The following is a 27,941-nucleotide window of genomic DNA, read 5'->3' as shown; positions in this document are numbered from 1 at the left end:
TCACAGGAAAAATGAAGGTGGGGGTATCGCAATACCAGAACTTCAACTATACTACAAAGCAATAATAACAAAAACAGCATGGTATTGGTACCAAAATAGGTAGATCAATGGTACAGAATATAGGTCACAGAGACAAACCCAAATAAATACAATTTTCTCATACTAGACAGAGGGGCCAAAAATATGCAATGGAGAAAAGATAGCCTCTTCAACAAATGGTGCTGAGAAAATTGGAAATCCATATGCAACAGAATGAAACTAAACCCCTGTCTCTCACCCTGCATGAAACTCAACTCAAAATGGATTAAGGACCTCAGAATCAGACCAGAGACCCTGCATTTTATAGAAGAAAAAGTAGGTCCAGAGCTTCAACATGTTGGCTTAGGACCAGACTTCCTCAACAGGACTCCCATAGCACAAGAAATAAAAGCAAGAATCAATAACTGGGATAGATTCAAACTAAAAAGTTTTCTCTCAGCAAAGGAAACTATCAGCAATGCGAAGAAATAGCATACAGAGTGGGAGAAAATCTTTGCCAATCATACTTCAGATAGAGCACTAATCTCCAGAATATATAAAGAACTCAAAAAACTCTACACCAAGAATACAAATAACCCAATCACAAAATGGGTAAGGAAATGAACAGACACTTCACAGAAGAAGATCTACAAGAAATCAACAAACATATGAAACAATGTTCAACATCTCTAGTAATAAGAGAAATGCAAATCAAAGCTACCCTAAGATTCCATCTCACCCCAATTAGAATGGCAATTATGAAAATTACAAGCGACAACAGGTGTTGGCAAGGATGTGGGGAGAAAGGTACACTCATACATTGCTGGTAGGGCTGCAAATTAGTGCAGCCACTCCGGAAAGCAGTGTGGAGATTCCTTAGAAAAATTGGAATGGAACCAACATTTGATCCAGCTATCCCACTCCTTGGCCTATACCCGAAGGACATAAAATCAGCATACTACAGAGATACAGCCACATCAATGTTCATAGCTGCTCAATTCACAATAGCCAGATTGTGGAACCAACCTAGATGCCCTTCAGTTGATGAATGGATAAAGAAACTGTGGTATATATATACAATGGAATATTACTCAGCCATAAAGAATGATAAAATTTTGGCATTTGCAGGCAAATGGATGCAATTGGAGAATATCATGCTAAGTGAGATAAGCCAATCTCAAAAAAGCAAAGACCAAATGATCTCTCTGATAAGCGGATGATGACACATAATGGGGGGTGGGAGGGATTAGTGTTAGGGTTAGGGAGCGGGGCAAGAATGGAGGAAGGAAGGACTGTATAGACGGAAAAGAGGTGTGGGAGGGGTGGGGGGAAGGGAAAAAAATAACAGAATGAATCAAACAACATTACCCTATGTAAATTTATGATTACACAAATGGTATGCATTTACTCCATGTACAAACAGAGAAACAACATGTATCCCATTTGTTTACAATAATAAAAAAAAAAAGAATTTTTGCATCTAATAGATCAGTGGTAGAACACATGTTTAGTGTGCCCAGGGCCCTGAGTTTAGCCCTCAGCACATATTTATAAATGATCAATATGTCCTTAATACATTGAAATGATCAGTCAGTGGTCATATTTCCCCAGTTGTTTCATTTGGTATCTCCCATTTATTTGTTCAAGATTCAAGTAAAGTTTATATGTTGGTTAAAAAAAATTTTTTCTTCTGCGTTCATCAGGGATATTGGTGTATAGTTGTCCTTCCTTGATGTGTTCTTCTCTGGTTTGGTATGTGATACTGACTTCATAGAATGAGCATGGAAGTATTCTATCCCTTTCTATTTCAAGGAATAATTTGAAGAATATTGACATTAATTCTTCTGTAAGTGTTTGGTAGAGTTCAGCTGAAAATCCATCTGGTCCTGGGCTTTTCTTTGTTGGAAGGCTTTTTATTACTGATTCTGTGTCACTACAAGTTATTGATCTGTTTAGCTTTTCTACGTCTTCTTAATTCAATTTTGGCATATTGTATTTGTCTAGAAATGTATCCATTTCTTCTAGGTTTTCCAGTTTATTGGAGTTAAGTCTTCAAATTGGTGCTTTTCATCCAGTGGATTTCTGTGACGTCTGTGGTAATTTCTCCTTTTACATGTCTAATTTTATTAATTTGGGTCTTCTTTTTTTTTTTTTTGATTAGAATGACTGAGGGTTTATCAATCTTGTTTATCTTCTCAAAGGACCATTTCATTGATCCTTTGTATTTTTTTATTCATTTAATTGATTTCAACTCTGATCTTAATTATTTCCTTCCTTCTACTGATTTTGGAATTGGCTTGTTCTTCTTTTTCTAGGGACTTCAGATGCATCATAGGTGGTTTTGGAGGGAATCTTTCTGATTTTCTTATGTAAGCACTCATAGCTCTAAACTTTTCTCTTAGAATTTCCTTCATAGTATTCCAGAGGTTCTGGTATGTTGTATCACTATTCTCATTTGTCTAAGAATTTTTAAATTTCTCTCTGATTTCTTCTGTCATCCATTCATTATGCAAAAATGTATTGTTCCATCTCTATGTGGTTGTGTAGTTTCTGTAGGGTTTTGTTGTGTTGAGTTCTAATTTTATTCCATAATGATCTGATAAGATAAAGGAATCACTTTTTTTGTTGTTAAAATTTGCTTTGTGAACCACAATATGGTCTATGTTGGAGAAGCTTCCATGAGCTGCTGAGAAGAAAGTGGATTCACCTGTTATTGGATGACATATCCTGTAGATGTTTTTTAAGTCCATTTGATTGATAATATTTTTCAGATCCAAGAGTCTTTATTAAGTTTATGTCTGAATGATTTATCTTAATAGTAAGAGAAATGTCTTAAAATCACCCAGTATTATTTTACTGGGGTCCATTTGAGGCTTCAATTTGAGTAGTGTCTCTTTTATATAATAAGTTGCACTCACATTTGGGACATAAATATTTATTATGGTTTAATATCTTCTTTGTGTATTGTTCTCTTTACCTGTATGAATTATCTTTTTTGTAAGCTCTGGGCTTTGTTTTTATTTCTTCTGTGTGAAGTATTTCTCTAAGTTTTGTAGTGCTGGCTTGGTAGTCATGAATTCTTTTAGTTTCTGTTTACCTTGGAAGTTTTTATTTTCTTTTTGATTTTGAAGGATAGCTTTGCTTGATATAGCAATCTTGATTGACAAATTATTTTCTTTTAGGACTTGGAGCACATCATTCCAGGACCTTCTAGCTCTTAGTGTTTGTTCTGAGAAGCAATGACTTTGATTGGCTTACCTCTCTTGAAGCTTTTAAAATTCTATCCTTATTCTATATGTCAGACATTTTGATTAAAGTGTGTCATGAATAGCTTCTTTTTTGATCTTGTCTATTTGAGTTCTGAATGATTCCTGTATCTGAATGTCCATCTCATTCTGAAAGTTTGGAAATGTTTCTGTTATCATTTCCCTGAGGAGGTTGTCTATTCTATAAGCCTGCATCTCACAACCCTCCTCAGTTTTAATGATTCTTAAATTTGTTCTCTTAATGTTGTCCCAGAGTTCTTATATATTCTGATCATGGTTACTTATTTTCTTTTCTTTAATCCTGTCTGAATGTTCTTGGCTAGTCACTTTGTCTTCAAGCTCTGAGATTCTGTCTTCAGCATTGTCTACTCTATTAGAGAGACTTTCAACTGACCCTCTATTTGATTTATTGTGTTTCATTTCCAAGATTTCCATTTGGTTCTTTTCAATATCTCTATCTCCTTACTGAATTTTTACTCATATCCTATACTGAATTCCTTATTTCATAGTTGTTTTTCTGTATTCTCTTGGAATTCATTGATTGTTCTTATAATCATTCTTTTGAATTCTTTATCTGGTATTTTATCCACTTCAGTATTTAGGGAGTCAGTTGCTGGTAAATTATGAACTTTAGGAGGTGTCATGTTACCTTGTCTTTTCATATTTCTTTTATTCCTCTGTTGGGTTTTATGCATCTATTAGAATGTATTTCTGTTGCACTCTTATGTGCGGATCTTTTTAGGGCATAGCCTTCAGTTGCCAAAGTGTCCTAGAGTGATCTAGATTGAGATTCCTTTGTAGGTGTGATATCCACAGCCTTTGTGTTAATTCTGTTTTTGCTGTAACAGGGGTTGTCCATGAGTAGGACCTAAGAGCCCATCCCTAGCCATTTCTAATTATGACCTGGTCATTAGTTTGGGTTTTTGTCTCTTCTCTTCTTTATATTAAAGTATTGCTTAAGTTTGAGTGTCATTAATTTGTGTGTGGAACAGGGTGTGCTCTTTTAGCTGAATTTAGTTCAGTAGCAATCTCCACCCTCTGAACTTCTAGTGTCCCTGTTGGTTCCTAGAACCTCACAGAATAGGGGGAAACAAACAATTGCAACAACAAATGCAAACAGTATGCAGCATTAAAATAAACACTGATTCCTCCTATGATATCTACAGTGTTAATTACCACAAAAAAATGGGAATGGTGCAAAGATTGCTGACAGCAAAAACCATAAGTAACCATTAACTAGATCTGGCATAGAAGCAAACAACAGGTGTCAACTATGTCATCCACGGCAGTAATAACTGAAATAGCATGAATGGTGGGGGCAGGTTTATATATAAACCAATTAGTTCTTAAACGTCATAAAACATAGTTCATTAATAGAAAAAATGTGATAGGAAAGTAGAAAAGCGTTTACAGTTTCAAAAGTTAACAGTGAATGCAGAAGATACATAGCAGGTGATGGTTATAAGGAAGGAGGAACACTAGGAAAAACAAAGTTAAGGAAGTGAGAAAGAGAGAACAAGACAATTGGGCTATTAGTGGAAGAAAAAAAGAGAGAAACAGAAAAAAGAGAAACAAGTGAAAACAAAAGCCAAATAAACAAACCCAAAACCCTCACTCTCAAAAGACATAAGGCAAGGAAAAATAAGTACATTTTTAAAAGTGCTAAAATTGAGAAAAAATTATACATTTGTATATACATGTCCATGAACCAATCAGCACAGCAGGAATACCTACACACACACACACAAAGAAAAAAAAGATTCTTAATGAAAAATGAAGAAATCATCTCCACTGAGGTGATCAAAATAGTGAGTGAAAATGAATGGTCACTACCCAACCCAACTGTCCTTTCCATTTCTTTTTGGGCTGTGTACTGAGAGGACAGCAATGGCTGGGTTGTTAACCCCCTCCTCTTTTTGTTGCTCAAATGGCCAAAGACTGAAGATGGTTTGAAATGACTCTCAGCTCCCTTCTTCTCAGTATAAGGTAGGATGGAGTGGGAAGTGCTGTCAGTTGGAGCTTTGTGCAGACTAGATGGATGTGCTCCCAGGTGGGGCTGCTGAAGAGTTCTGTGGGAGGAGTTCCGGTGCTGGGGCTTTGTTGGGTGGTGTCTACTCTGGAAAGATGAGATCAAGACACCCCTAGGACCAGGCAGCTGCTGAACTCTGTTGGGAGCCTGGATCTCAGGACCCCCAGGAATTCTACTGATGGGGCAGGGGAGCTAATCCTCCACACACTCTGCTGCCCAGGAACACAGCCTTCCCAGGCCTAGTCCCTGGGTGTGCTCACATCCACCTGTTCAAGTGGCTCACCTGGTCCTGTGAACTCCAGACTCAAAAGAGAAGTGAGTTGGACTCCCCTTTGCTTTTCCTGACTTGAATACCCCTGGGTACAATCTTGTGTGTTCTGGTTTCACTCACATTTTGCTAGGAAGACCCCAGGCCACACAGTAGGTGCTTGTTGAGACAGAATGTCAGTGTTGGCTATGATTTCCCAGCTCTGCAGCAGCACCTGCAGCACGGCCATCTCAAGTTGCTCCACCTCAGCTGTCTGTGGCCAGTTGAGAACCAGAGAACCAGGGAGCACTTTTTAAACACCACTTTGCAGTGTACCCTCTGGATCAACCAAGTTCACGCTGCTTTTCTGATCTCTGTTTTTTCGGTACCTAATTTGTCCATTGTGCTTTGTGTCCCCCCACCCCTAGCACCGTTGTTGAACCAGCACATTTATCACTGCCACAGACAGCTTGGCTTCAATATAGTCTTTCTTCGTTTAATGTACCCAAAGTTCTGAGTCTCTTAAGAGACTCTGACTGTTCGGTATTGAATTTTAGTTAAATCCCTCTTTCACCCACCTCACTGAGAAGCAGTACTCCAGCTGCTTGAATCCTGAGCCTCAGAGCAGCTTGGAATGCAGCCCTCCTCTAATCCACCAGCTTGAATCATCCATCCCAAGCATTTTGGATAGGGGAGACTCATTCTGAATTATTTTAACCATTAGCAATATACTTGGAAAATTGTCAGTTATCCTTACTTTAAATACTGCTTCTGTTCCTTTCTTCTCCATGTAGAATTCTCTTTATGCATATACCTTCAGAAATTGTTCTATTGTTCTATAGGTCTTAGCTCTGTAGTTTTAAATTTCCCCCCATTCTTTTCTCTCTTTAATTTTCAGTTTGGGGAGTTTCTGTGGAAGTTTCTATTGATATATGGTCAAGCTCACTGGTTCTTTGCTCCCCAGCATCTACTCTACTGATGAGTCTGTCAAAGACATTTTTCATTTGTTACATTGGATTTTATTTCTAGTAATTCCTTTTGGTTCTTTCTTAGAGTTGCCATCTCTCCATTTATATCCCTTGTGTTCTTGCATGTTGTCTACTTTTTCCACTACAGACTTTACGGTATTAATCACAGTTGTTTAATATCCTAATCTCATAATCTGTGCAGTGACCTTCCTCTTCCCCAAACCCCAACATGGAATATAAGCCTTTGGTCCAGGTGGCTAATGCACAGCCTCCTGTTCCTCCCAGCTCATTGGAAGACCCTTCTCCCTGCTGTGTGTTGGAATGAGCCCCAGGGGCCAGTGAGCCCATGTCTAAGTGTTCTCATGTACAAGCTGCTTCACCTAACACTGAAAGAGACTTGACCCATCTCACAGAGTAAATTAATGGGGACATGGACATAGTTGGAAGGAATATGACAGAGGAATTATGCTGGATTAATCGAAAATGAAATTTATAAATTTGGAATTCAAAATTTATTTAAATGATTCTTTTCCTAAAATATTGGCAAATTTGGATTTGAAAATTCAGAAGATGAAAATAGTCCACATGAAAGACACATATAAAATGAATAAACAGCCATGAATAAAAATAATAAGTGTCTAATATTTGATCTTTGTTTTATTTTTGATTGAACTCATGGGCACTTAACCACTGATCCACATCCTCAGCCCTTTTTTATTTTGAGACAGGTTCTAAGTTTCTTAGGGCCTTGCTAAATTGCTGAGTTTGGCCTCAAACTTGCAATCCTCTTGCCTCAGCCTCTTTGAAATGCAGGTATTCAGGGCCTTAACTCTTACTCTGGCTCCTGTGCCTTGCACTGACTTGTTACAGGGCCTGTCCTCTTTTTGCATTCAGACCTTTTAATTGTCAATGTTTTTCATGGTAATGAACTCTGACTCTCCTGTGGATCTCAGAAAGCTACAAGGCTAGTTTTCACTCCTCTGTGGCAACTTTAGCCTAGAACATGGAAGAAATTAACCACAGCAAAATCTTGAAGAACTGGGTAGCAGTGGAAGAAAAATAACCCAAGAACTAGTGGCATGAATTTTAAAACCAGCAACTGATACTGACTCTGGGAACATTGGTCTCCCTGTGTGCAGCTGTTTCCTGCTGTCTAACAGGCAGGTCTGTCTGCTTTTCCTCTCATTTAGTCCCCCTCCCTTGGGCTCTCTTGTAGCATTGGTGAACAGAAAGTTATCATCACAGCCTAATTTTATGTGGATTTATTAACCCACAAAGGAGGAAAGATGTGAAATCCATAATCTAAAGAGCTCTATGTTAAAAAATGACACTGGGACTCCTGTGGGGGTTGAAAAAATAATTTTGCCTCTACTCTTTTTTTTTCAGTTTGAATGATTTTTTTTTAATTGTAAACAAATGGGATACATGTTGTTTCTCTGTACATGGCATAAAGGCATACCATTTGTGTAATCATAAATTTACATAGGGTAATGTTGTTTGATTCATTCTGTTATTTTTTTCCCTTCCCCCCACCCCTCCCACCCCTCTTTTCCCTCTATACAGTCCTTCCTTCCTCCATTCTTACCCCCTCCCTAACCCTAACTCTAACCCTAACACTAACCCTTCCCACCCCCCGATTATGTGTCTTCATTCACTTATTAGTGATATCATTCGTCCTTTGGTATTTTGAGATTGGCTTATCTCACTTAGCATGATATTCTCCAATTTCATCCATTTGCCTGCAAATGCCATAATTTTATCATTCTTTATGGCTGAGTAATATTCTATTGTATATATATATACCACAGTTTCTTTATCCATTCATCAATTGAAGGACATCTAGGTTGGTTCCACAATCTGGCTATTGTGAATTGAGCAGCTATGAACATTGATGTGGTTTGTGTCTCTGTAGTATGCTGATTTTAAGTCCTTTGTTGCCTCTACTCTTATCTGAGAATGGACCCAGTAACAAGAGACAGATTAGGAAAAATAAATAGTAGTCTGCTAATGTGTACATTTCATACATGCAGTGCTTCTCAAAGAGGTGGCTTAGCATTCCTGCCTCTGTAGCATCTTTAACAAAGAAGAATACATTTTGGAAAAGTTGTTAGGCAGATGTTAGGGGCAGTTTTGGTTCGTCGATAACTCCCAGAAAAACGCTCCGCAGACACAGGTCCCACACGAGGAACTTTATTTTATGCGGACAATTCACATCCGCTCAGGGGAAAGGGAAGAAGGAAAAGAAGAAGATGGCTCAGGGTTTCTCCTCAGATATTGGAATTTCGCGGGCTGGGAGGAACCAATTGCGGAGGAGAATTATTACAGACTGACTGATGGACCAATGACATATTAGAACGTAATGTGGGAGGCAGGAAGGTTACGGCAACGTAAGCCGGAAATTCCTGTAACGGGAGAGGCGGGCGTAACGCAGATTGACGGGTGGTTGGGAGGCCAGATTCCTTACAAAAGTGACAAATGAAAAGGACCAAGTCTCTTGGGGCAGCAAATTGTGGGAAGGCTAGTAACTTGGTTAATGATAGATAAAAGGTAGTAAGATATACCATGGAGATGGCTGCAGTGCCATCTCCAGGCTGAAAAGGGTCCACATTTGTCTTTAGTGGGCCACCCTGGTGCTGTCTGGTAGAGTGGGGAGGGGAGACCTTTGTAAAGCTGTGGCCTGTATTTTGGCAGGCAGAGGCGTCCCTGTGAGCAACCGTTACTGCACAGGGGCAAGAGGCTAGGCTCTACTGCTGTTCCAGTTGGCAGGAAAAACGAGTTTTATTTTCAAAGCCAGCTTTGGAGGAAGATAGAGGAAACTTTTTTGTTACACCGTCTTCAGAGAACTCTAGGGCAAGGAAATCTTTTATTACGAGAGAAGGCAGAGTGTGAGACAGAAAGCCAGGGCAGGGGGTTGTTTCTATTCTCAGTGTGTAGAAGTTGCTTTTGATACTAGAGGGAGGCCAGAGAGCTTTTCTTGTATCTGCTTGCTGCATGCCTTCAGCTCAAAATAATCCTTAGGCCAAAGTGGCATGTTTTGGGGATGGCATAATTCTGGTCTCTTATACTCTTTTTTTCCAAATGTATATATGAATTGACTTTCAGTTCTACATTTATTGTGACTCCACTTGCTGAAAAGAATATACACTTGAACTGCTTTTCAAATGTATATTTTACCTTTGTTTACATGTCTGTACACCAGCTTCCTTCCCCTGAGGATCCTGACTTAAATGTTGCAAAGATGGGGACAGAGAGTTGGATCTGAGGTTGAACTCAGGTATAAAGTGAACCCATATACTAATGTGCGAAAGTGAAGTGAAGTAAACAGGTAGTCTCCTTACTCTTCCTGTATGTATATTTTTAAAGCAACAGCAAAAGTCGTACTATGAAAGACAAACATAATGAATTTTAAAGCTACTGTCTTGTAACTTGTCATTACAGATGGCCTTAATAGGACCGACTAATCAAATCATCTGAAATAGACCAACATCAAATGTCTCTCTAGGAGGTGGCATGTGCAGATAGCCAGGCCCTGGGACTCAGATTGGTTCTCTGGACTTACACAGAAGGAAATAGATGACTGCCTTTCCCTTTTTCCAGAAAAACCAAGCAACGTGCACATGCCTGAGATGGAAAGTGTGAAATCCTTGGTTCACGGACTGTTCACAGTCCTGCATCTGGAAGAGTCTCAGAAGAAAAGAGAGCAGCACTTGCTGGAGAAAATTGACCACCTGAAGGAACAGCTGCAGCCCCTCGAGCAGGTCAGGACAATCCATAGCTTGTATTTGAAAGTAACACCTAATAGTAAGTGCCCCTCACATGAGCATTTTTCTGAATGTTTTACATATGCTCAGTTCCTTCTTTAATTCTCACGAGTCTGAGTTCAGTTTTCTTCCTCATATTGAGATAAGGAAACTGGACAGCAGAGGTATAGAGCTAATACGTGGTCCAGCCTGAACACGAACTCAGGCAGTCTGACGCTGAGCTGCCTGGAGAGGATCAGCCCTGTAAGTAAGTAGCATGTGAGCTGGGATGGGCTAGCTGGGTGTCACCTCACAGGCCCTCCTTCTGCTTAACAGAATTGTGCCTGGAAGTTAGCAATGGCTTCTTGACATCTGAGGTTAACCATGGTTAAAAAAAAATAATAATAACTGATTTATTTGCAGAGTGGGGTGAGGAAATCTGTTTAAGGGGATAAAATCCCATTTTTAATTTTTTTAAAAATGGGAGGGTATGTGTGTATCTTGTACACAAATAAAAAGTTTGAGATGTGAGTAGCTTTTTTTTTTTTTTTTTTTTTTGCAGTGCTGAGGATTTTGAACCCAGGGCTTTGTGCTTGCGAGGCAAGCACTCTACCAACCGAGCTATATCCCCAGCCCATAAGTAGCTTTTAATAGTGTTTAAGGGTATTTAGGTGATGCCAGAGAGAGGAACTTTCATTTTATTTTTCTGAATTGTTAACGCACATTTTTATTTTTTGCTTTTTAAAAAGATAAAAGGGTGCCCGTGGATACATATCCTGTTGCCCTGTGCTTTGAGCTACTATACTTCCACCTATAGTCATTTTCAGTTTTCTCTCTACATTTTCTTACCTTTCACTGGAATCCTCTCATTGGCACAGAGAAGCCTCATTATAGTCACAGAATACCTTGGTGTAATGTGGGTTAATTTTGCCTTTTGCATTAAGAAATGAATCTGCACTCAGTCTCGTGTACAAGTGTGCCTGGGGATGAATTCCTAGAAGCAAAATTGCTAGGTCAAAGAAAATGGGCCTATAATTGTAATTAGGTTTCAAAGGATGACTTCCGAGTTTTCCATTGTATGCCCTTTTACAGTAAGGTTTTGGTTTTGTGTTGTTTTCATGAGCAGATACTACCTTTATAATTTAAAAAAACTAAGAACTGATTTGGAAATGGATAATTAATGTGATGTTTTATAAATTTTTTTCCATAGACCTGATCTCTTTAAAGTAATGCAGATATGCACTGGTTCAAATATTGCTGCTTGCTTTTTCCCCTTGAGTTGATGCACCTGTAAACTAAATTAATGGTATCCTCCCCACAACAACCCCTCTAGGTGAGAGCTAGAATCGAAGCTCGGTCTGAGGCCAAAACCAGCGGACTCCTGTGGGCTGGATTAGCTCTGCTGTCAGTTCAGGGTGGGGCAATGGCCTGGCTCACCTGGTGGGTGTACTCCTGGGATATCATGGAACCAGTCACGTACTTCCTCACATTTACAAATTCCATGATCTTTTTTGCATACTTCATAGTAACTCGACAGGTGAGTAGTTAGGAAGTAAGTTTAAACAATATTGCAAAGAATTTCTTATCCAAGCCAAGCAATAAAACCTTTACTAAGTTACTGCTATCTGGGTCTTCATGAGCTGGTGAATTTTTTATTGTTTTTACCAGACTGGATGGAGATTTACAGCACAAAGAAACTATATAAAACCTCTGAAGAATAACTAGTATGACACAAATTCCTCCTTTGGGATAATTTGTCCAATTTGTGTTCATAACGCCCTCTTTCATAAAACAAAATTGTACTGCAAAATACTGAGTAACTCATGGTTGTTTTGCCAAAAATCTCCCTTTGCATTTTTCCTCTTCTCTCCCACTTTGTGTAATTTCTCTTACCAACTTGCTTGCTTGTGAAAGGAACAGCTGATCTTAAACAAGACTACATGTTCTAGATGTGTTGACTTATGTTTGCTCTAGTAGCCACTGCAAATACTTTTATTTATCTTTTTGCCTTCCCCTTGCTTCGGTGTTGCTGAATCAAATAATCTTTCTTGCAGAGGCAGTATGTTCATTCAACACATGCTGTTTTCTTTTCTTTTTCAGAATTATACTTACACATCAGTTAGAAGTAGGCAGTTTCTTCAGTTCTTCCACAAGAAATCACAGCAACAGCATTTTGATGTGGAACAATACAACAAGTTAAAAGACGACCTTGCTATGGTATCTTTTTGTAAATACATCTTATGGCTGGTTTTGTTTGGGACCCAGGACTGAAGGAGGGAAACTCAATTGTTGTATCCTCCTCTAGAATGTCCTAGAGAGATTTCTGTGTTTAGTGGGACTGGTCCACAAAATGGTTGACTTATCTGCTATTAATTTCACATTCTAACTTTATTCTTCTGAACTCTACATGGGTATAGTTTTAAATGTATGTGAAAATGTCTTACATGAGTTTGAGATGGTGAAAGTTTTCACTAGAATCTGTTTCTAAGCAAATAGAAAGAAGAACTGTAGAAAGATAAACACTGTGATGGGGACTTTAAACTAAAGACATTTGTGTTTCATTCCATGCAAGTAGAAGAATCATTATGGAATTCCTCCTCTCGATGAGGAAGTGGGCCTTAAATTCACTTACCCAGGTGTGCGCTGCTGGAAAAGGCGAGGGAGCCTATCAAACGTCAGCCTGCCAGGTTCTTAAGTGGTTTTTCACCATCCGTTTCTTAGGCAGCTTTTATCTCTGGCCTCCCCATTTACTAACTTTATTCAGATGCACTTCTCAGCACATAACTGGGTTTTTTACTTTTCTTAGTAATTTTTTAACAAAAAGTCTTGGTAAAAATATCCTCCATTATCCATATATGCTCAATAGTCACAAACCATGTCTTTTGTTTTATCTGTGTCTTCTAAAACTATCCACCCTTGAAATTAAAAAAAAATTATTAGAATTTTGTAGCCCAAATTGAAGAATTTTTAAACATTTTTTATTTCATATTATCATTATATATGAAAATATAATAATGCTTTTTTAATTTTGTACATTCCCTAACATTTAAACAATTCAATTCAAAGCTAAGGAATCTTCTTTACAGCTAGTTTATGGGACAGAACATTTAAGATTTAATATAACATCTTGTAAAGTATTTATTATTTTTAGGTAATAAGATGAAGAGAAAAAGGGAAACTTGTAGGCCACAGGAAATTTTTTTAGAATATGAACTGGAAAAAGAATTATGAAGGGAATGAACTAATATTTTAAAGCATAATGATGAAGTAGAAACCATAAACTCATCTTTTAAAAAAGGATTCATATAAAATTGAAGTAACTTTGGCATGTGTGTTAATAGTTTAAACATTTTATTGGCCCAAGTTACTGACTACATAGAATTCTTCTGAAGTGTTAATGCTGGTTTCTTCTCCTCTCTGATCATTGCTTCTGCTTTTTCCCCTGACAGGCTAAAGAATCCCTGGAACGTGTGCGCCATTCCCTCTACCTGAGGATGCAAGTAGAGGAACTCAGTGAAAAGAATTAGGCTCACATTTTTAAACATCATTGGATTTTTCCATTATGTACTGATTTTGTAATTTCCAAACTGGAATTTTGTGTTTCATAGTTCATTTCAATTTTACTGTCTCAAATCTTTTTTAGTTAATAAATTCATGTAAAACAGAAGTATTTATAGACGTTCTCACTTGGCATTCTTGGTGTGTAGATGTTTGTGACCTGTTACTATAGACAGGGCCTGGCTGCCTCCACCAAGCAGCAGCTGCTGTAATTGGCTAAGCATCCTCACCACCCTACCCTGTGTCCCTGCCTCTGTGCAGGCAAAGTGGTCGGTGTGCTTGGCATCCACTTTCAGTCTCAGGCTTTGTTTGGAATCATCTTGTCATTAACTTCTGTTTTTCATACTCAGTAACTGGAAGTAAGACCTTTATCATTTCTTGGAAGGTATGTATGTCTCTGTCCTGTGTAGTTGGTACTTTCTGAACTGCAACTGACATACACGCTAAGTATTGCTTTTGAACTAGCAACTCATGTGTTGTTCCAGTTCTCAAAGCCCAAACACTTAAACATCTTCATCCCAGCAGGTTGCTAGCAGAACAGTATTATTCAAATTTCACATCTCAAGAACTGAGCTTTAAAAGTAACATGTTATTCTGTTAATGTGACAGTCAGCGAATGAGTCTGATGATGGTTGGACAATGTATGGTAATTGGAAGCGGAAGATGCTGCCAACATCAGGTTTTGCAGGTGTTTAATCCTTAGTGCCTAAGAATTACTGTGAACTATATTCATCCTGGGAATTCCAAAAACTAGTTCTTGAAGGTTTTTTTTTTAAACTGGGCGTTAAAGTCATATAAAAAATGTGGTTATTCCTATGTAGATGACATAATAAACATATATGACCAAGTAAAACAAGTCCACAATTGCACAAATAAGAATATGAATTAGAAAAATTTCATAAAATATTTATTTCAAGTATTTTATTAAAGAAAATCAATGGTCTAATTCTTAGGTTTAAAAAATATTATGCAATAAACTGTTATTAAAAAAAGTCACAAAATACAAGTCAAATCAGCTAAATATTATAGGTAATCTTACAGTTTACTAAAAAAAAAAAGAAAAATGTTTGTAGATTTTTATGTAATTTTATGTAATTTCCTGAGGATTTCTCCCATACTAACCAGGTCTGTCCCTGCTTAGCTTGCAAGATCAGACGAGACTGGGCACATTCAGGGTGGTATGGCTGTAGACTTCCTGAGGAATTCTTTTCAAACCCTTTCACCATGTACACATGATTGAAAAACAAAAGGCACTTCTCTGCTGGGTTAAACCTTGAAACATTTTAAACCTCTCCAATGCAGAGAGGCTGTTTTATGTAAAAAGGGAAATATATACAGCATACATATAATAAGGCAAAGTGGCCCCTACTTACTAGATTTTGGGGAGAAGTGCAGCTTTTTAGTTAGCATGGAGGCAAAGCAGGGAACCTGCTTCTTGCCAATTGCATCTGGATCTTTGCAAAAGTCCACTCGGCGCTGAGAAACTTTCCTGTTTACCAGTGTGAGGAGTTCTGTGAACTCTAAGGAGGAGCCATATTTTCCCAGCATCTCACACAGATCTTGAATGTACCATGAGCCATTCACAGTTTCTCGATGAGAATAATATCCTTAAAAAAATAAATAAATAAATAAAAATGAGGAGGAAAAAGGGCACTAGAGTTTTCTCTTTCAACAAGAAGTGATTGAAAAAATACCTTTGTATTTGGATGCACACATATAATCCCAGAGACTCAGGAGGCCAAGATAGGAGGACTTTTAAGTTCAAGACAAGTCTGGGTAACTTAGTGAGACTCCATCTCAAATGCAGCTCAGTGAGCACCATTGAATCCAATCCCCAGTGTGGGGAAAATAAAATAAGTGTACTTTTATGACTCACAGTTTATAGAAGTTTGTGTTCCAGATCCTTGGAAAAGACTAAGTTGTGTCCATGATAATGGTTTTAATTTTTTTCTGTTGACTAGTCTCATGTAAGAAAATATATTAATTCTGTATTTACTGTTTCATTCATTTTTGCAGTATTGAGGATTGATCCCAAGATCTTACACATGCTAGGCAAGCACTCTATAACAGCTACATCCCTAGCCCTTTTTATTTTGAGACAGGATCTTGCTAAGTTTCCCAGCTCTCCTGGAACTTACCATCCACCTACCTCTGGGATGATAGGTATGTACATATGTAGGTAATTCTATAGTTTTATATAAATGGGGTTACTTCTATATAATTTTTTCCATTTCCCCCCCCCACCAAAAAAAAAAAAAAAAACACAAAAACCCAAAATGGTAGCCAGTGATCTTAAGGTACAAGATAAGAAGTCAAAATTATTCACTATAAAAGCAAAGAAGAACCATTATAAAATATTTTTCAGCAATGCTTTCCATGGATTTCCACAGTGGTATTATCATCATCAATAAACGATGGTGCTAGTATTTGGTGTAATTAGACTTGTTGCTTTACTCAACATAGCACTCAGGAATGATTCTTCTATTAGGTATTTTACACACTTGTTTACTACTCTTTTGCCATGTGTTAGATCATTTCTGTGTCTTTGTTGGGACATGGTGGTTGATCCTCAAAGCCCTAACCCAACTCAAAACTGGGACTTAAAGGAACTTAGTTAGCTAAGTTAGCCAACCATATGTCATTAACCACCACTCACCTTCTGCCACAGAGTAGCACATAAGGAAGTCGGCTCCAGCAGGCAGCGTGTACACAGAGGCCGCGTCCACCTCCGTTACATTGTCGAGCTTGTCCGTCTGATGATCCACCACATCCAAAGGAGTGACTGGCACATCGTGCTGGTTTCCCCGACACGCCTATAAAACAGAGGAATAAACCACCTTCTTTGCCAACTGTTTCCTTCCCAGTATTTAAAGTTTAGAGCAAATGTATATAATTCAGTACTTCTCATATCAGTAACTGAAGTCACATTACAAACAATTGAAAAACCATGCATTTGGGTTTAGAGGGGACTAAAGCTGACAAGGTTGTTTTCCTACTTGTACTTCCTTTAGCTGATATTTTTTTAAAAAAATTAGTATCCCTAAGTACACACCAAACTGTTGAATGGTATACACTGTAGGAAGAAAAAGCGTGTGACAGTTTTAAAATTTCTTACACATTAACCACACCCATAGCACCAAGAGTCACCTTCTCTTAAATGTTAATAGTATTTACCTAATTTTTAAATCAGGTTATATATTTCCAGATTCAGTTTTCCCTGCCTGGCAGCTACCATAACTTGTCAATAGTCAAAATGATGCCACCTGACCTGAGAAGAATGTGTCAATGCACCTTTCTTTCATTCTCACTTTTAAATGAGGTTCTAAGTCTGCCTCCACCAATTCTGACTCCCTCAGAAGTTAACCTTACATTCTACTCTTAAATGAGTTAGTTACAGTGTCCCACTCCCCCAAATTCATGTGTTGAATTCCTGAACCTAATACCTCAAAATGTGCCTGTATTTGGAGACAGGGCCTTTAAGGGGTAATTTACTTTATCCACTTCAATTGGTGCCTGTTAAGAAGAGATGAGGACAAAGACACAGGGAAAAGATGGCCATGGATAAGCCAAGGGGAGAGGCTCAGAAGCAACCAACCCTGCCAACTTCTTGATCTCAGTATTCCAGTCTCCAGAACAGAGGAAGTTAAAGTTCAGTTGTTTAAGCCACAAAGTCTATGGTACTTAGTTATGATAGCCCCATAAATTATATAGCAACATAATAAGATTCTGCCATACCATTTAACATGCATCAATTAATTCTCAAATAGCAAAACAATCACGAGCATCAAAAGAAACAGTCCTGAGTGATTTCAAATAAACAGAAGATTCCTAATATCCCATTTTTACAGAGATCATCTTAGTATTATCCAGCTTATTTTCAGATCTCAATTTCCACTCTTTCCTAAGTATAAGATAAAGCACCAATAACTTGATGAAGTCACATGCCAAGCCAGGTGCAGTGATAGGAGCTAGACTTTACAGGGGGCTTGTCACGTGCCAGGCACTGGTCTGTGTGGTTTTCTCTCCTTAGGGGAGGTCATTTTACCCCACAAAAACCCTTTGAGGCAGCTGCCACTATTGTTCCTGTTCATGAAGAATTTGAGACAAAGGGGCATAGGGGCACATGCCTACAGTACCAAAGTACTTTGTTGGCTGAGGTGAGAGAATCCATTGAGCCCAGGAGTCTGAGGCAGATTGTAACATAGAGAGACCCATCTCAAGAACAAAAACAAATCTGAGGTAGAGAGAAAGAAAGTAACGTGGCTCTTTTGTGGAAGGATTTTTCTCCTATAGTAGCTCGTTATTTATTTCTCATCTTCTCTCTTGTTTTTAGTTGGTCACTCCCCTTTTCATCAATCACTTTTTTTCTTGATTTCTCTGTTCAGGGCCATCCTCAGCTCATTACTCACTGGTGTCCTTCAAGTTTTGCACTCATTTTTCAGGCTACATTCAACATCGGTAAACTCATCTCTTCCATGATTTTTGTTACCAGTCATTTCCTGATTACTCCCAAATTTATTTTTGCAGTCCAGGCCAACTTCCTAGGTTCTAGACTTGTATCCTCCACTCTGTGTCCCACAGACACAGACTCTAGCGCACTGTCCAAACCATCCTTAGCTTTTCTTACTGCCACCTCCATCTTCAAGCTTTAGGGCAACATGTGGTATCACTTGATTCCATGCCCTCTATGCCATTCATGAAAATAGAGAATGACAGCACTGGATCATCAGGTTTTCATCCCTGCCTCCCCCCCTCCCCCAACTGGGGATCCAGGAATACTTAACCATTGAGCTACAGCCCCACCCCTTTTTATTTTTTGAGACAGGGTCTCACTAAGTTGCTTAGGGCCTAAATAAATGCTGATGCTGGCCCCAAACTGGTGATCCTCCTATCTCCATCCTCAGAGTTGCTGGGATTACAGGTGGGGCCACCAAACCTGAGTGATTTTTCTTCAAAATTATTGATGTGCCAAATGATATTATTCATGCCCCAAAATATTTTTATCCTTAAATCCAATTTGGCAAGGAGGAATAATCCTGGATTTAGAGGAAATATGGGAAGGTGGAGGCAGGCTAGACTAGCACTGTCTATTCTTACTTTCTCTCCACAGTCTTACATGCTCTCCAGCTCCCACAGACCAAGCTGAGTCTGATCGGGCTGCTTTGCCTGGTCCACTTCAACCAGCAGATCCTTTTCTAGTGATGCTCCCTCCATAAGAAGCTTGGCCAAAGAGTAGCATATCAATTATTTTGAGCCATTTCAAATGTCAATTCAAACACCATTTCATTTATAATAAAGACACAATATTAAGAAAAAATTATCACTAACAGCTCAAAGTGCAATTCTAATTGATCAATTACTGGAGAAAGATACTTTCAAAATTGGTTTTTTTACAATCATGTGTACTGAACCACAGATTTACAATTAAGAGGATAATATGATCAGTCTTACCTGAATGATAAATATCTTGGGTTTTCCAACAAGGCTCTTACACTTGTCTCCTTTAAACAAGCCAGCCAGCATCTGAATATCAATTTTGGCATCATACGCATAAATGTGATTGCCTTCACCATGGCTTAGGAAGACACATAAAAAGCAATCGGCATCTACATGGCTGGAGGTTGACACTGTGAAGGACGCCAAGCATGCATAAGAAATAAGCACAAGATGTATGTTATCTACACATAAAAATTCAGTACTTCATCTCACCCCAATATGAATGGGTATTATCAAGAATACAAGCAACAATAGGTATTGGCAAGAATGTGGGGAAAGGTACACTCATACATTGCTGGTGGAGTTGCAAATTGGTGCAGCCACTCTGGAAAGCAGTGTGGAGATTCCTTAGAAACCTAGAATGGAACCACCATTTGACTCAGTTATCCCACTCCTTGGCCTATACCCAAAGGACTTAAAATTAGCATACTACAGTGATGCAGTCACATCAATGTTTATAGCAGCTCAAGTCACAATAGCTAGATTGTGGGACCAACGTAGATGCCCTTCAGTAGATGAATGGATAAAGAAACTATGGTATATATACACAATAGAATATTATTCAGCCATAAAGGAGAATAAAATTATGGCATTTGTTGGTAAATGGATGGAGTTGGAGAATATCATGCTAAGTGAAATAAGCCAAACCCAAAAAACCAAAGGCCGAATGATTTCTCTGATAAGTGAATGATGATACATAACAGTGGTGGGGTGGTCAGGGAAGAATGGAGAAAGGATTATGTAGAGGGAAATGAGGGGTGGGAAGGAGGCAGGAGGAAGGAAAAGTAGAATAAGACAAACATCATTATCCTATGTACATGTATGATTACACAAATGGTGTGACTCTACTTTGTGTAAACCAGAGAAATGAAAGTTGTACCCCATTTGTGTACAATGAATCAAAAAATAACAAAAAAATGAACAGGAAACAAAAAAAATTCAATACTACAAAAATGACAGTCATGATGAGGGGGATGTGGTTTGTTTTTTGCTTTTTGTTTTTTTTTGGTACTGGAAATTGAACCCCAGGGGCACTTCAACACTGAGCTACCTCTCCAGCCTTTTTTATTTTTTATTTTGAGACAGTGTCTCACTAAGTTGCTTAGGGCAAGTTGCTGAGACTGGCTTTGAACTTGCAACCCTCCTGTCTCAGCCTAACAAGTTGCTGGGATGTAAGTGTGTGCCACTGTGCCCAGCCTGGTATTCTTTAATAAATGTAAAGTATTTATCATGAAATAACTTATTTTAGTCTTCAAATAGGATAATTTATACCAAACTGTATCTAATTTTAAAAATCTGAATTACTGAAGTTCAAAGAAAGAGAGATTGTCCAAATTTCCCTAGCTTTTCTTAAATGCAAAATAAGGACGCATAAAGCATCTTTTAAAGAAATGATGATGGCAACCTCCCTTAAGATCAAAATTATTCTGACAAAAATTAAAAGTTTCTTTGAGTCAGCAGAAACTTTTCTAGAACAGGCTGGAAAAGATCCAGAAACTACCTCTCATCAACTGCCCATGTGTGGCTGCACCTCCAACACAGGCATGCCTGTCTGTAGCACTGAGGGCTTCCAGAAGAGTTGAGAGGTGAGTTAATGAGCAATGTGGAAACCCAGTAAGCCGTCAGTTAAAATGATTGGCAATTGAATTAAAATCTCTGAAGAAAGTTTAATTATACAAATATTCTAATAGCCCACTAGCAAGTAAGTTGAAAATCCATGGCATACAGAAAATGGTTATAAGTTATATTACAATTAGAATATCTGCTGTGTGATGTTAATATTTGCAAATCAATACTATTTGGAAGGCAGTGAAAATTTGGGGTATAAAAGGAATCAATTAAAAATGAGCCTTCTGAAGCCCAGTATCTGTAGGATTTGCATTTTAGACTTTCACCACTGACTTTAGAGTTCATGTCATTCATTTCTAGAATAACAGACTGTAACTAGTGATAGGCTAAATATAAACTTTAGAGGCAAAGCAATTTGTTAAGGTCTCTGGATCTAGTGAGTGATACAGAGAGGGGCATAACCAAATCTCATAATCCATGTTAAATTAACAACATTATTACCCATTTATATTTGTCTTAAGAGATAGTATAAAGTAATCCCATGAGAGGAGGATGAACTATTTAACACAAAACTACCTACCTTCATGAATTTTGAGCAGCAGTTCTTCTGCTCTAAGATCATTAAAGCATTTCACTTCAAATCCTAGATCTGAAAACCTGGTGACATATTAAATTGAATATTAACTTATGAGCATTTCTCAGTTGTCAAATACCCTTACTTTTGAGGAATCTACACACATTTTGTATGACATATAACTCAACTTTTCTTTAGGGGAAAAGAAAGAATAGTGATGGTTATATCCTTGATCGTCCTCTATCACAAAGGCTTTAACCATAATGACAACCAATTCCATTTTGAATATTGCTGCCTACCATGCAAGAATGTTGGTAACAATGCAAAGCCTGCTAATATTTAATGGAATAGGAGAAGAAGATAACTCAGGCAAGTTCTTCAGAGAGATGCTGTTTGGGGGAATTTGTTTTGTGGTGCTGGGGATTGAGCCAAGCACTTCCTGATTCATGGACTGGGGCCAAGTGAGGTCTCTGATCTCATTAGTGTTGATGAGTTATTTAAAGAAGTTCCACCATCACTTAATTGTGTCAATTGGACACACATAGCAAACTACCTGCGAGTCAGGTTCTCTCTGTCTGCGCTGGTGCCCCGCCTCTCTGGCAGTGTCAAGTGCCAGAAGAACCTCTCATGATTGAAGATTAGAGCAAGTCCTCTCCTCTTGTGGTCCATCTTGTACTTTTCTGATGGATCAAACATTTCACTGTTAATGAAAAATTTAGAAAGCCATCACTGTAAGTCATATTAAGCAATGAGCCCTTCCAAGCCCAAGGTCAGCGTGCAGATGGATGCCTGCTGCTTTCACCTGCCAGGCTGAAATTCTACTGGTATGCCTGAGGGAAGGCTGGACTAGCAAGAAAAGTGCTGAACTACTTCTGGACCCATCAGTAGGCCCCAGCCATATGCCATCCTGAACATCCACCCCAACCACTCTGCTTTTATGTCTTTCCCCGTGGTTTAGCAACCAAGGACAACATAGGGCACAGCTCCAGCACTAGGCTCATATCATACAAATTATTAAATATTCTGATCATGACTCAGGGTCCTTTGACAACCACGGGCAGCAACTAACCCTTGGATCTATAAATCAACTCCCCCAATACTAAAACTTTTAACATACTCAGTTCCATGCATGCTCTAGCTCCCAGATCCCATTCTTGCTTTGATCTCTACAGGATGATCCTAACAAAGGAAAAGAATGAAACAGATCCCCTTTGAAATTAAAAACTCCAAATGGTTTTAACTTCTGGATTTCCTCATGCTGAGGTCAGAGGCCAAGGAAATTTAAGACTGACATGTTCTCTGATTAACACAGCCTAGCTACATTGCCAAGTATATTTCCCCTGTTTCTATAAATCAAAACTGCTTCTGTGGGGCTAGCAGAAAAGCAATCTAGCTGTTTCTCCCCAGTTTGATCAAACTACAAAAAATTCATTTTCCCTTTTTCATTTTGCCTATTTATTATGCAGGTAGCTGAATCTAGCCAGCCAAGGTCCACACAGGATCCCTTGGCTTGGCTGCCAGTAACAAGACGTTTATTGGAGAAAAGCACACTTTTACCTTTTATAGTAGGCATCTATTTCTGTCATGTTTTGTTCTCCACCTGTTTAAAAAAAAAAAAAAGTCCATCTTTGTTAATTATTTTACTTTTTATTTGGGGGGGGGATATCAGGGATTGAACTCAGGGTACTCGACCACTGAGCCACATCTCCAGCCCTATTTTGTATTTTATTTAGAGACAGGGTCTCACTGAGTTGCTTAGCACTTCGCTTTTGCTGAGGCTGGCTTTGAACTCATGATCCTCCTGCCTCAGCCTCCTGAGCCGCTGGGATTACAGGCATGCACCACAGCGCCCAGTAATTATTTTACTTTTTGAGAACTGCCAGCCCCCTTCTGACTTACAAACTTTAAGACCCTTGGAAGGGAAGCAAAACTGCTTAGTAATAAACAAATGGAGCTAAAACAGCACAATGCTTTCTCACCAACTCTTAGCTGCAAAATAACCAATCATTTATACACAGAAATGGAGAAAACAGTCCACAAATGCATCTACCACAAAATATGCCTAGATTAACGCAGTTCTGTGAAGATGGAACTCAAATGAAATATGCAATTGCTTTGTTATGTAGAAAATGTTTTTGTAAATATTTTCTGAAATAAATTGAATCATACAAGAGAACGAAAATCCAGGTTGTGGTCCACATTGATCACCTTCCTAGGTGGAAGAAAGGAAGGGCAAGGCCTGTGAAGGCCCAGCTCCTGGATCTCCTGGTGAACATCTGCACTGATAAAATGGGATACATGCCCCATCCCTCCCCACTCTCCATCCCACTTCCCCACCCTCTGGGTAACCTTTCACTGCATCCTTTCCTACTCCCTAAAGCAGTGCTATGTGATAGAACTTTCTCTATTGATAGAACTGTTCTGCATCTGCAATGACCAGTGGCCAGTGGCCATTAAGCACTTGAAATGCAGTTAGTGTAACTACAAAATATTTAATTTATTCTCAATTAACTTAACCTTATTTTATTCAGGGACTCAATGTGTTACCCAGGCTATCCTTGAACTCCCAGACTCCAGCAAACAACCCACCTGAGCCTGGAGCAGCTGAGACTCCAGCGCTACAGGCTTATACCAATGCACCCAGCTCCCAACTAATTTAAATGTAAATAGCCACTTGTGGGCAGTGGCTACTACACAAGTGTAGCATCTTTTACAGTAATGTCCCACCCATCATGAATCTGTTTTTATCTGATGACAGCTTAGAAAGGAAAGAGAAAATATGCAAAAATATTACCCTGTAGCAAGATGCACCCGTTGGCTGCAGCAGAATGACCCTAAGGCAAGGACTCCTAACTACCACCTCCTGGCCAAGAGGGTTATGTTTCCCTCTGTCTCAGAGGGTCTCACCTATATCTAATTGTACTAACCTCACTTTTCCCTGAAAAAACACCTGGGAGTGAAAGTTAGGTGGGGAATTTGCCTCAAGTTCCCTTTGTCCTATCCCTCTTAGAATTTACCCAAGTAATCAGAGCCAAGAAAGACCCCCACAAGACATTCATTCCCCTGTCCCTAAGTCAGAATTAATCCTGCATCAGAATTCCTGGTGTGGATGTTAAAATGCAGGTTTCTGGGTCCAAAGCAAAATGTACAGAATCAGGACCATGAAGGAATGTAATGGCAATCTGCATTTGTAACAAGGTGAGTTTTACACCAAAATTTGAGAGTCAAAAGAAGTCTCTACCTCATCATTTCCACCCTACCAAGGTGTCCTTCAGGTAACTCCCACAGATAAGACAGCTTTTCAGTCTGACCCTCACCATCAGGAACCAGGTACTTAATACAGGACTTTGTTCCTCCCACATTCAAAGGCTGTCTAGGACCTACCTTCTTAGATAACCTCACCTCTTATCTTTCAGCCAATTACACTACAAAGACATTGAACCACTTCCAACTCAGCAAATGAAATCCACGTCAGAAAGTCAACCACCTTCCTCACCACCCAAGAATTCTGCACAGCTTAGAAAGTACCCAGTTGGCATTGGTGGAGAAGGCAGTGGCAGACCCTGTAGTTTATCTGCCCAAGTATCCACTGACTGCTGACCCTAAGGTGGTTCGAAGTGTATTTGAAGGAAGCTATGCCAAATGGCCAGTCACCAACTAACCCAAGTCCCTGAGAGTGAAAGTACTGGAGATGAATTCTTTTTTTTTTTTTTTTTTTTTTAATTTATTTATTTTTTTGGGTGCTGGGGATCGAACTCAGGGCCTTGTGCTTACAAGGCAAGCACTCTACTGACTGAGCTATCTCCCCAGCCCCTGGAGATGAATTCTTGACTGGGTATATTTTTAAAATATATTTTTAGATGTTGATAGACCTTTATTTTATTCATTCATTTACATGTGGGGCTGGGAATCAAACCCAGTGCACCACACATGCTAGGCAAGTGCTCTGCCACTGGGCCACATCACCAGCCCTCTTGACTGGGTATTTAAAGCTCTTGCTTTTCAGAATTCTCCAAGAAGGAGCTTCACAATTCTTCCTAACTGTGTAACTTAAGATGTGGGTTTTGGTTGTCTTGAATATTTCCCTTTTTTTAGTCAAGACCTATAGATTTAGGAACTACTGGTTAGTTTTAAATAAGTGCTCAAGAAAATCTGTTTAAAATGACATTTAATTTCAAGGCTAATGAATCCAACAATCTCAGCAAGGGACCTTTTTTAAAAAGTTTTTTGATGGCCAAGTACACTGGTGCACACCTATAAACCCAGTAACTCAAGAGGCTAACACAGGAGGATCTCAAATTCAAGGCCAGCCTGGGCAACTTAGTGAGATCCTGTCTCAAAATAAATAATAGTAACAATAAAGGGCTGGAGAAGTAGCTCAGGGTGGCTGTGACAGTAATCATGATACAATTGTGTTCTCTGGAATCTGTGGTACAGCACCCCTGGATTCAATCCCCAATACTGTGAAAGAAAGTTAGTTGTTAATTCTATAGATGTAGAAAGAAACTGGCTTTTGGAAACTTTGGTTGTGATCCTGGCTCACTTTAACCTTTGCTTTAACATAAACAAGCATATTGTCCTATAGTATCAAATAATAACCAGGGACAGTAGCCAATTTAGTGAGCAATCAGCCATAGAGACATAAGTCAGGATCTAAATTCCAACACATTTCTAGAGTTGATAACTAGAAATGTGTTTATCTAGAAATGATAAACTTTAGCCGTAGATTTCAGAGAACATTAATACATCATGACTATTATCCTGCCCACCCTGAGCAACAGGAACAAGTCAACAAGCTTCCAAGAAGCACACTCTTAACAAACATCCTTATACTACCCACAAATTTTTTTAAAAATGGCTAAAACTATAAAATTACTTAATTGACAGGAAAACAAATTTTAATGAAAGCCCTATATGAGATTTATAAATTACTGTTCATCTGTATGTATCAAAATTGTGTCCATCATTAAACTTTCTCAGTTCTTTTCTGTTCCACTATAAAGTAACTCCTGCCTCCTTGTTACTTATGTCAGATTAATTTTTTACAAATTCAACCGCTCCTTTTAAATCCTCATCCTAATTTCATAATCACTTCAGATAACCCACCAGCTACCATTTGTTGATGGGTTGGAACTTTAGATACCTTATCTCACCCAGTTACACAGCCACAGGGAAAGGGAAAGTGGGCCACATCTGCCCAAGGTCAGGGCCCTGGAGTTAGGATTGAAAGTCAGGTCATCTGTGGATTCCAAAGTCTCTGCACACCTCATCAGGCCCCCTTCTACCAGAGATGGACTTGCCACCTTTCCTAAACTAGCTGTACATTCTGTCGTTTATGAAAATCTACACATATTCTCTACCAGCCACCTGTTTACTAACTACATTAAATAAACCACCTTGGGCTAGTACTCACTGGAAATGGCCAGGGGTGGAGAAAGGAAGCAGGTGAGAAATCCGAAGAAAAGGGTAAGGGAGGGTTGCAGCGACTCGTGCCCAGACATCCTGGTCTCCTGCCAGCTTCCCACTCTGCTCCCCATCCCCCATCCCTCCGTTCAAAAGCTGGAGATGGCCACTGGATTCTGCCTGGTCCATCCAATCCAAGGCCACTCCCCCCACAACCTGGGTGACTTTCACAAGTTGCCTGTGGAGTAAGTGCAGCCAAGAAAGCTCTGAAATAATGAGCCTCTGCAACCGACTGTTCCACATTTTTTGAAACGATGGCCAGGTTTGAAGTTTCTACTTTACCAGTAATAAAGTGACTGAGTGACAAAAGAACGTCCTGAAGCGTGATTAGCAGTTGACTACTTTGTAAAGAAAAAGTAACCGTAGTTTCCCTCCAAACCGTCAACAGCAGGTTTCCTGGATGCCAAAGACCAAGGGGCCGCGGGGCCCGCTCCGGCCCGGTCCTGCCTCTGGGTCAAGCCCAGGCAACCCCAGGGGCCTCTGCCCGGGCACCGCGGGCTAACCAGGCTCCGGTACTACCCAGTACCACCACTTCTTTTTACTTAAAAGTGAACAAGCAAGAGGCAACCTCCAAAGCCACAAGGCCAGGAATCGGGTGCGGGGCACGGGCAGCCTTTTAAAGTTTAAATGGCCCCGACGCCTGGAGAGGGCTCCGGGCGGAGGACAAAGGCGGCAGCGACACGCCCAGCGCTCGGCGCCCGCGGCCACGAGAAGGCGGTGGCCCGGGACCCAGAGGGGGTTCCCTGGGCCAAAACGCAAAGCGGGCCCCACCGCACCCGAGCGCTTCGCCTCCCGACCCGCAACTACTGGAGGCCGTCCCGCAACACCGGAGGAGCCCGGGAGCCCCTCGGGTCTGCACGCGCGCGCCAGCTGCCCGGCGCCCCCTCGGCGCCCCGCACCTACCTGCAGGGCTGGGACCCCGAGACCCCGCAGCCGAGTTCATAGCGCCCAGCTCGCTGCCCGACGTCCGAGCGGCCTCTGCTTCCTGGAGCCCCGGGGCCGCAGCGCCCGCC

The 27,941-nt window shown here is 39.7% G+C and overlaps 2 protein-coding genes across 4 annotated transcripts in view; one reads left to right on the top strand and one right to left on the bottom strand.

Moving 5' to 3' along the window:
* Positions 1-13,959, top strand: part of Mcub (mitochondrial calcium uniporter dominant negative subunit beta) — a 136,896-nt gene extending 122,937 nt beyond the window's left edge. For 2 of the 3 annotated variants that reach the window (XM_047566455.1, XM_047566454.1), the window contains 4 exons: positions 10,126-10,286; positions 11,602-11,805; positions 12,369-12,485; positions 13,718-13,956. In XM_047566455.1, the coding sequence (XP_047422411.1) occupies positions 10,126-10,286; positions 11,602-11,805; positions 12,369-12,485; positions 13,718-13,795 (560 nt within the window). In that variant the 3' untranslated portion in view covers positions 13,796-13,956. Of the gene's footprint in view, positions 1-10,125; positions 10,287-11,601; positions 11,806-12,368; positions 12,486-13,717 lie in introns of all 3 variants that reach the window. The other variant, XM_047566456.1, reaches the window with a different exon arrangement.
* Positions 13,960-14,707: 748 nt separating this feature from the next.
* On the bottom strand, positions 14,708-27,941 carry Casp6 (caspase 6). Its single transcript, XM_047566457.1, has 7 exons — positions 27,832-27,941; positions 23,023-23,065; positions 22,019-22,165; positions 21,472-21,548; positions 19,278-19,453; positions 16,483-16,639; positions 14,708-15,433 (listed from the first exon to the last, which is right to left on the bottom strand). The coding sequence occupies exons 1-7, from the start codon at positions 27,869-27,871 to the stop codon at positions 15,192-15,194; spliced, it is 882 nt and encodes a 293-aa protein (XP_047422413.1). The 5' UTR covers positions 27,872-27,941; the 3' UTR covers positions 14,708-15,191.

Source organism: Sciurus carolinensis, chromosome 10 (assembly GCF_902686445.1).
Source record: "Sciurus carolinensis chromosome 10, mSciCar1.2, whole genome shotgun sequence".
In the NCBI taxonomy this organism is placed as follows: domain Eukaryota; kingdom Metazoa; phylum Chordata; class Mammalia; order Rodentia; family Sciuridae; genus Sciurus; species Sciurus carolinensis.
The sequence above is the reverse complement of the archived record's forward strand: the minus strand, read 5'-3'. Positions and strand labels throughout refer to the sequence as shown.

Bases quoted from the DNA above. Each gene is read 5' to 3' on its own strand.
- Casp6 (XM_047566457.1), bottom strand. From the start codon at position 27,871: ATGAACTCGGCTGCGGGGTCTCGGGGTCCCAGCCCTGCAG. The intron at 23,066-27,831 runs GTAGGTGCGGGG...TTTTTTAAACAG, and splicing joins TCGGGGTCCCAGCCCTGCAG to GTGGAGAACAAAACATGACA. The intron at 21,549-22,018 runs GTAGTTTGCTAT...ATATGTCACCAG, and splicing joins AGAGAGAACCTGACTCGCAG to GTTTTCAGATCTAGGATTTG.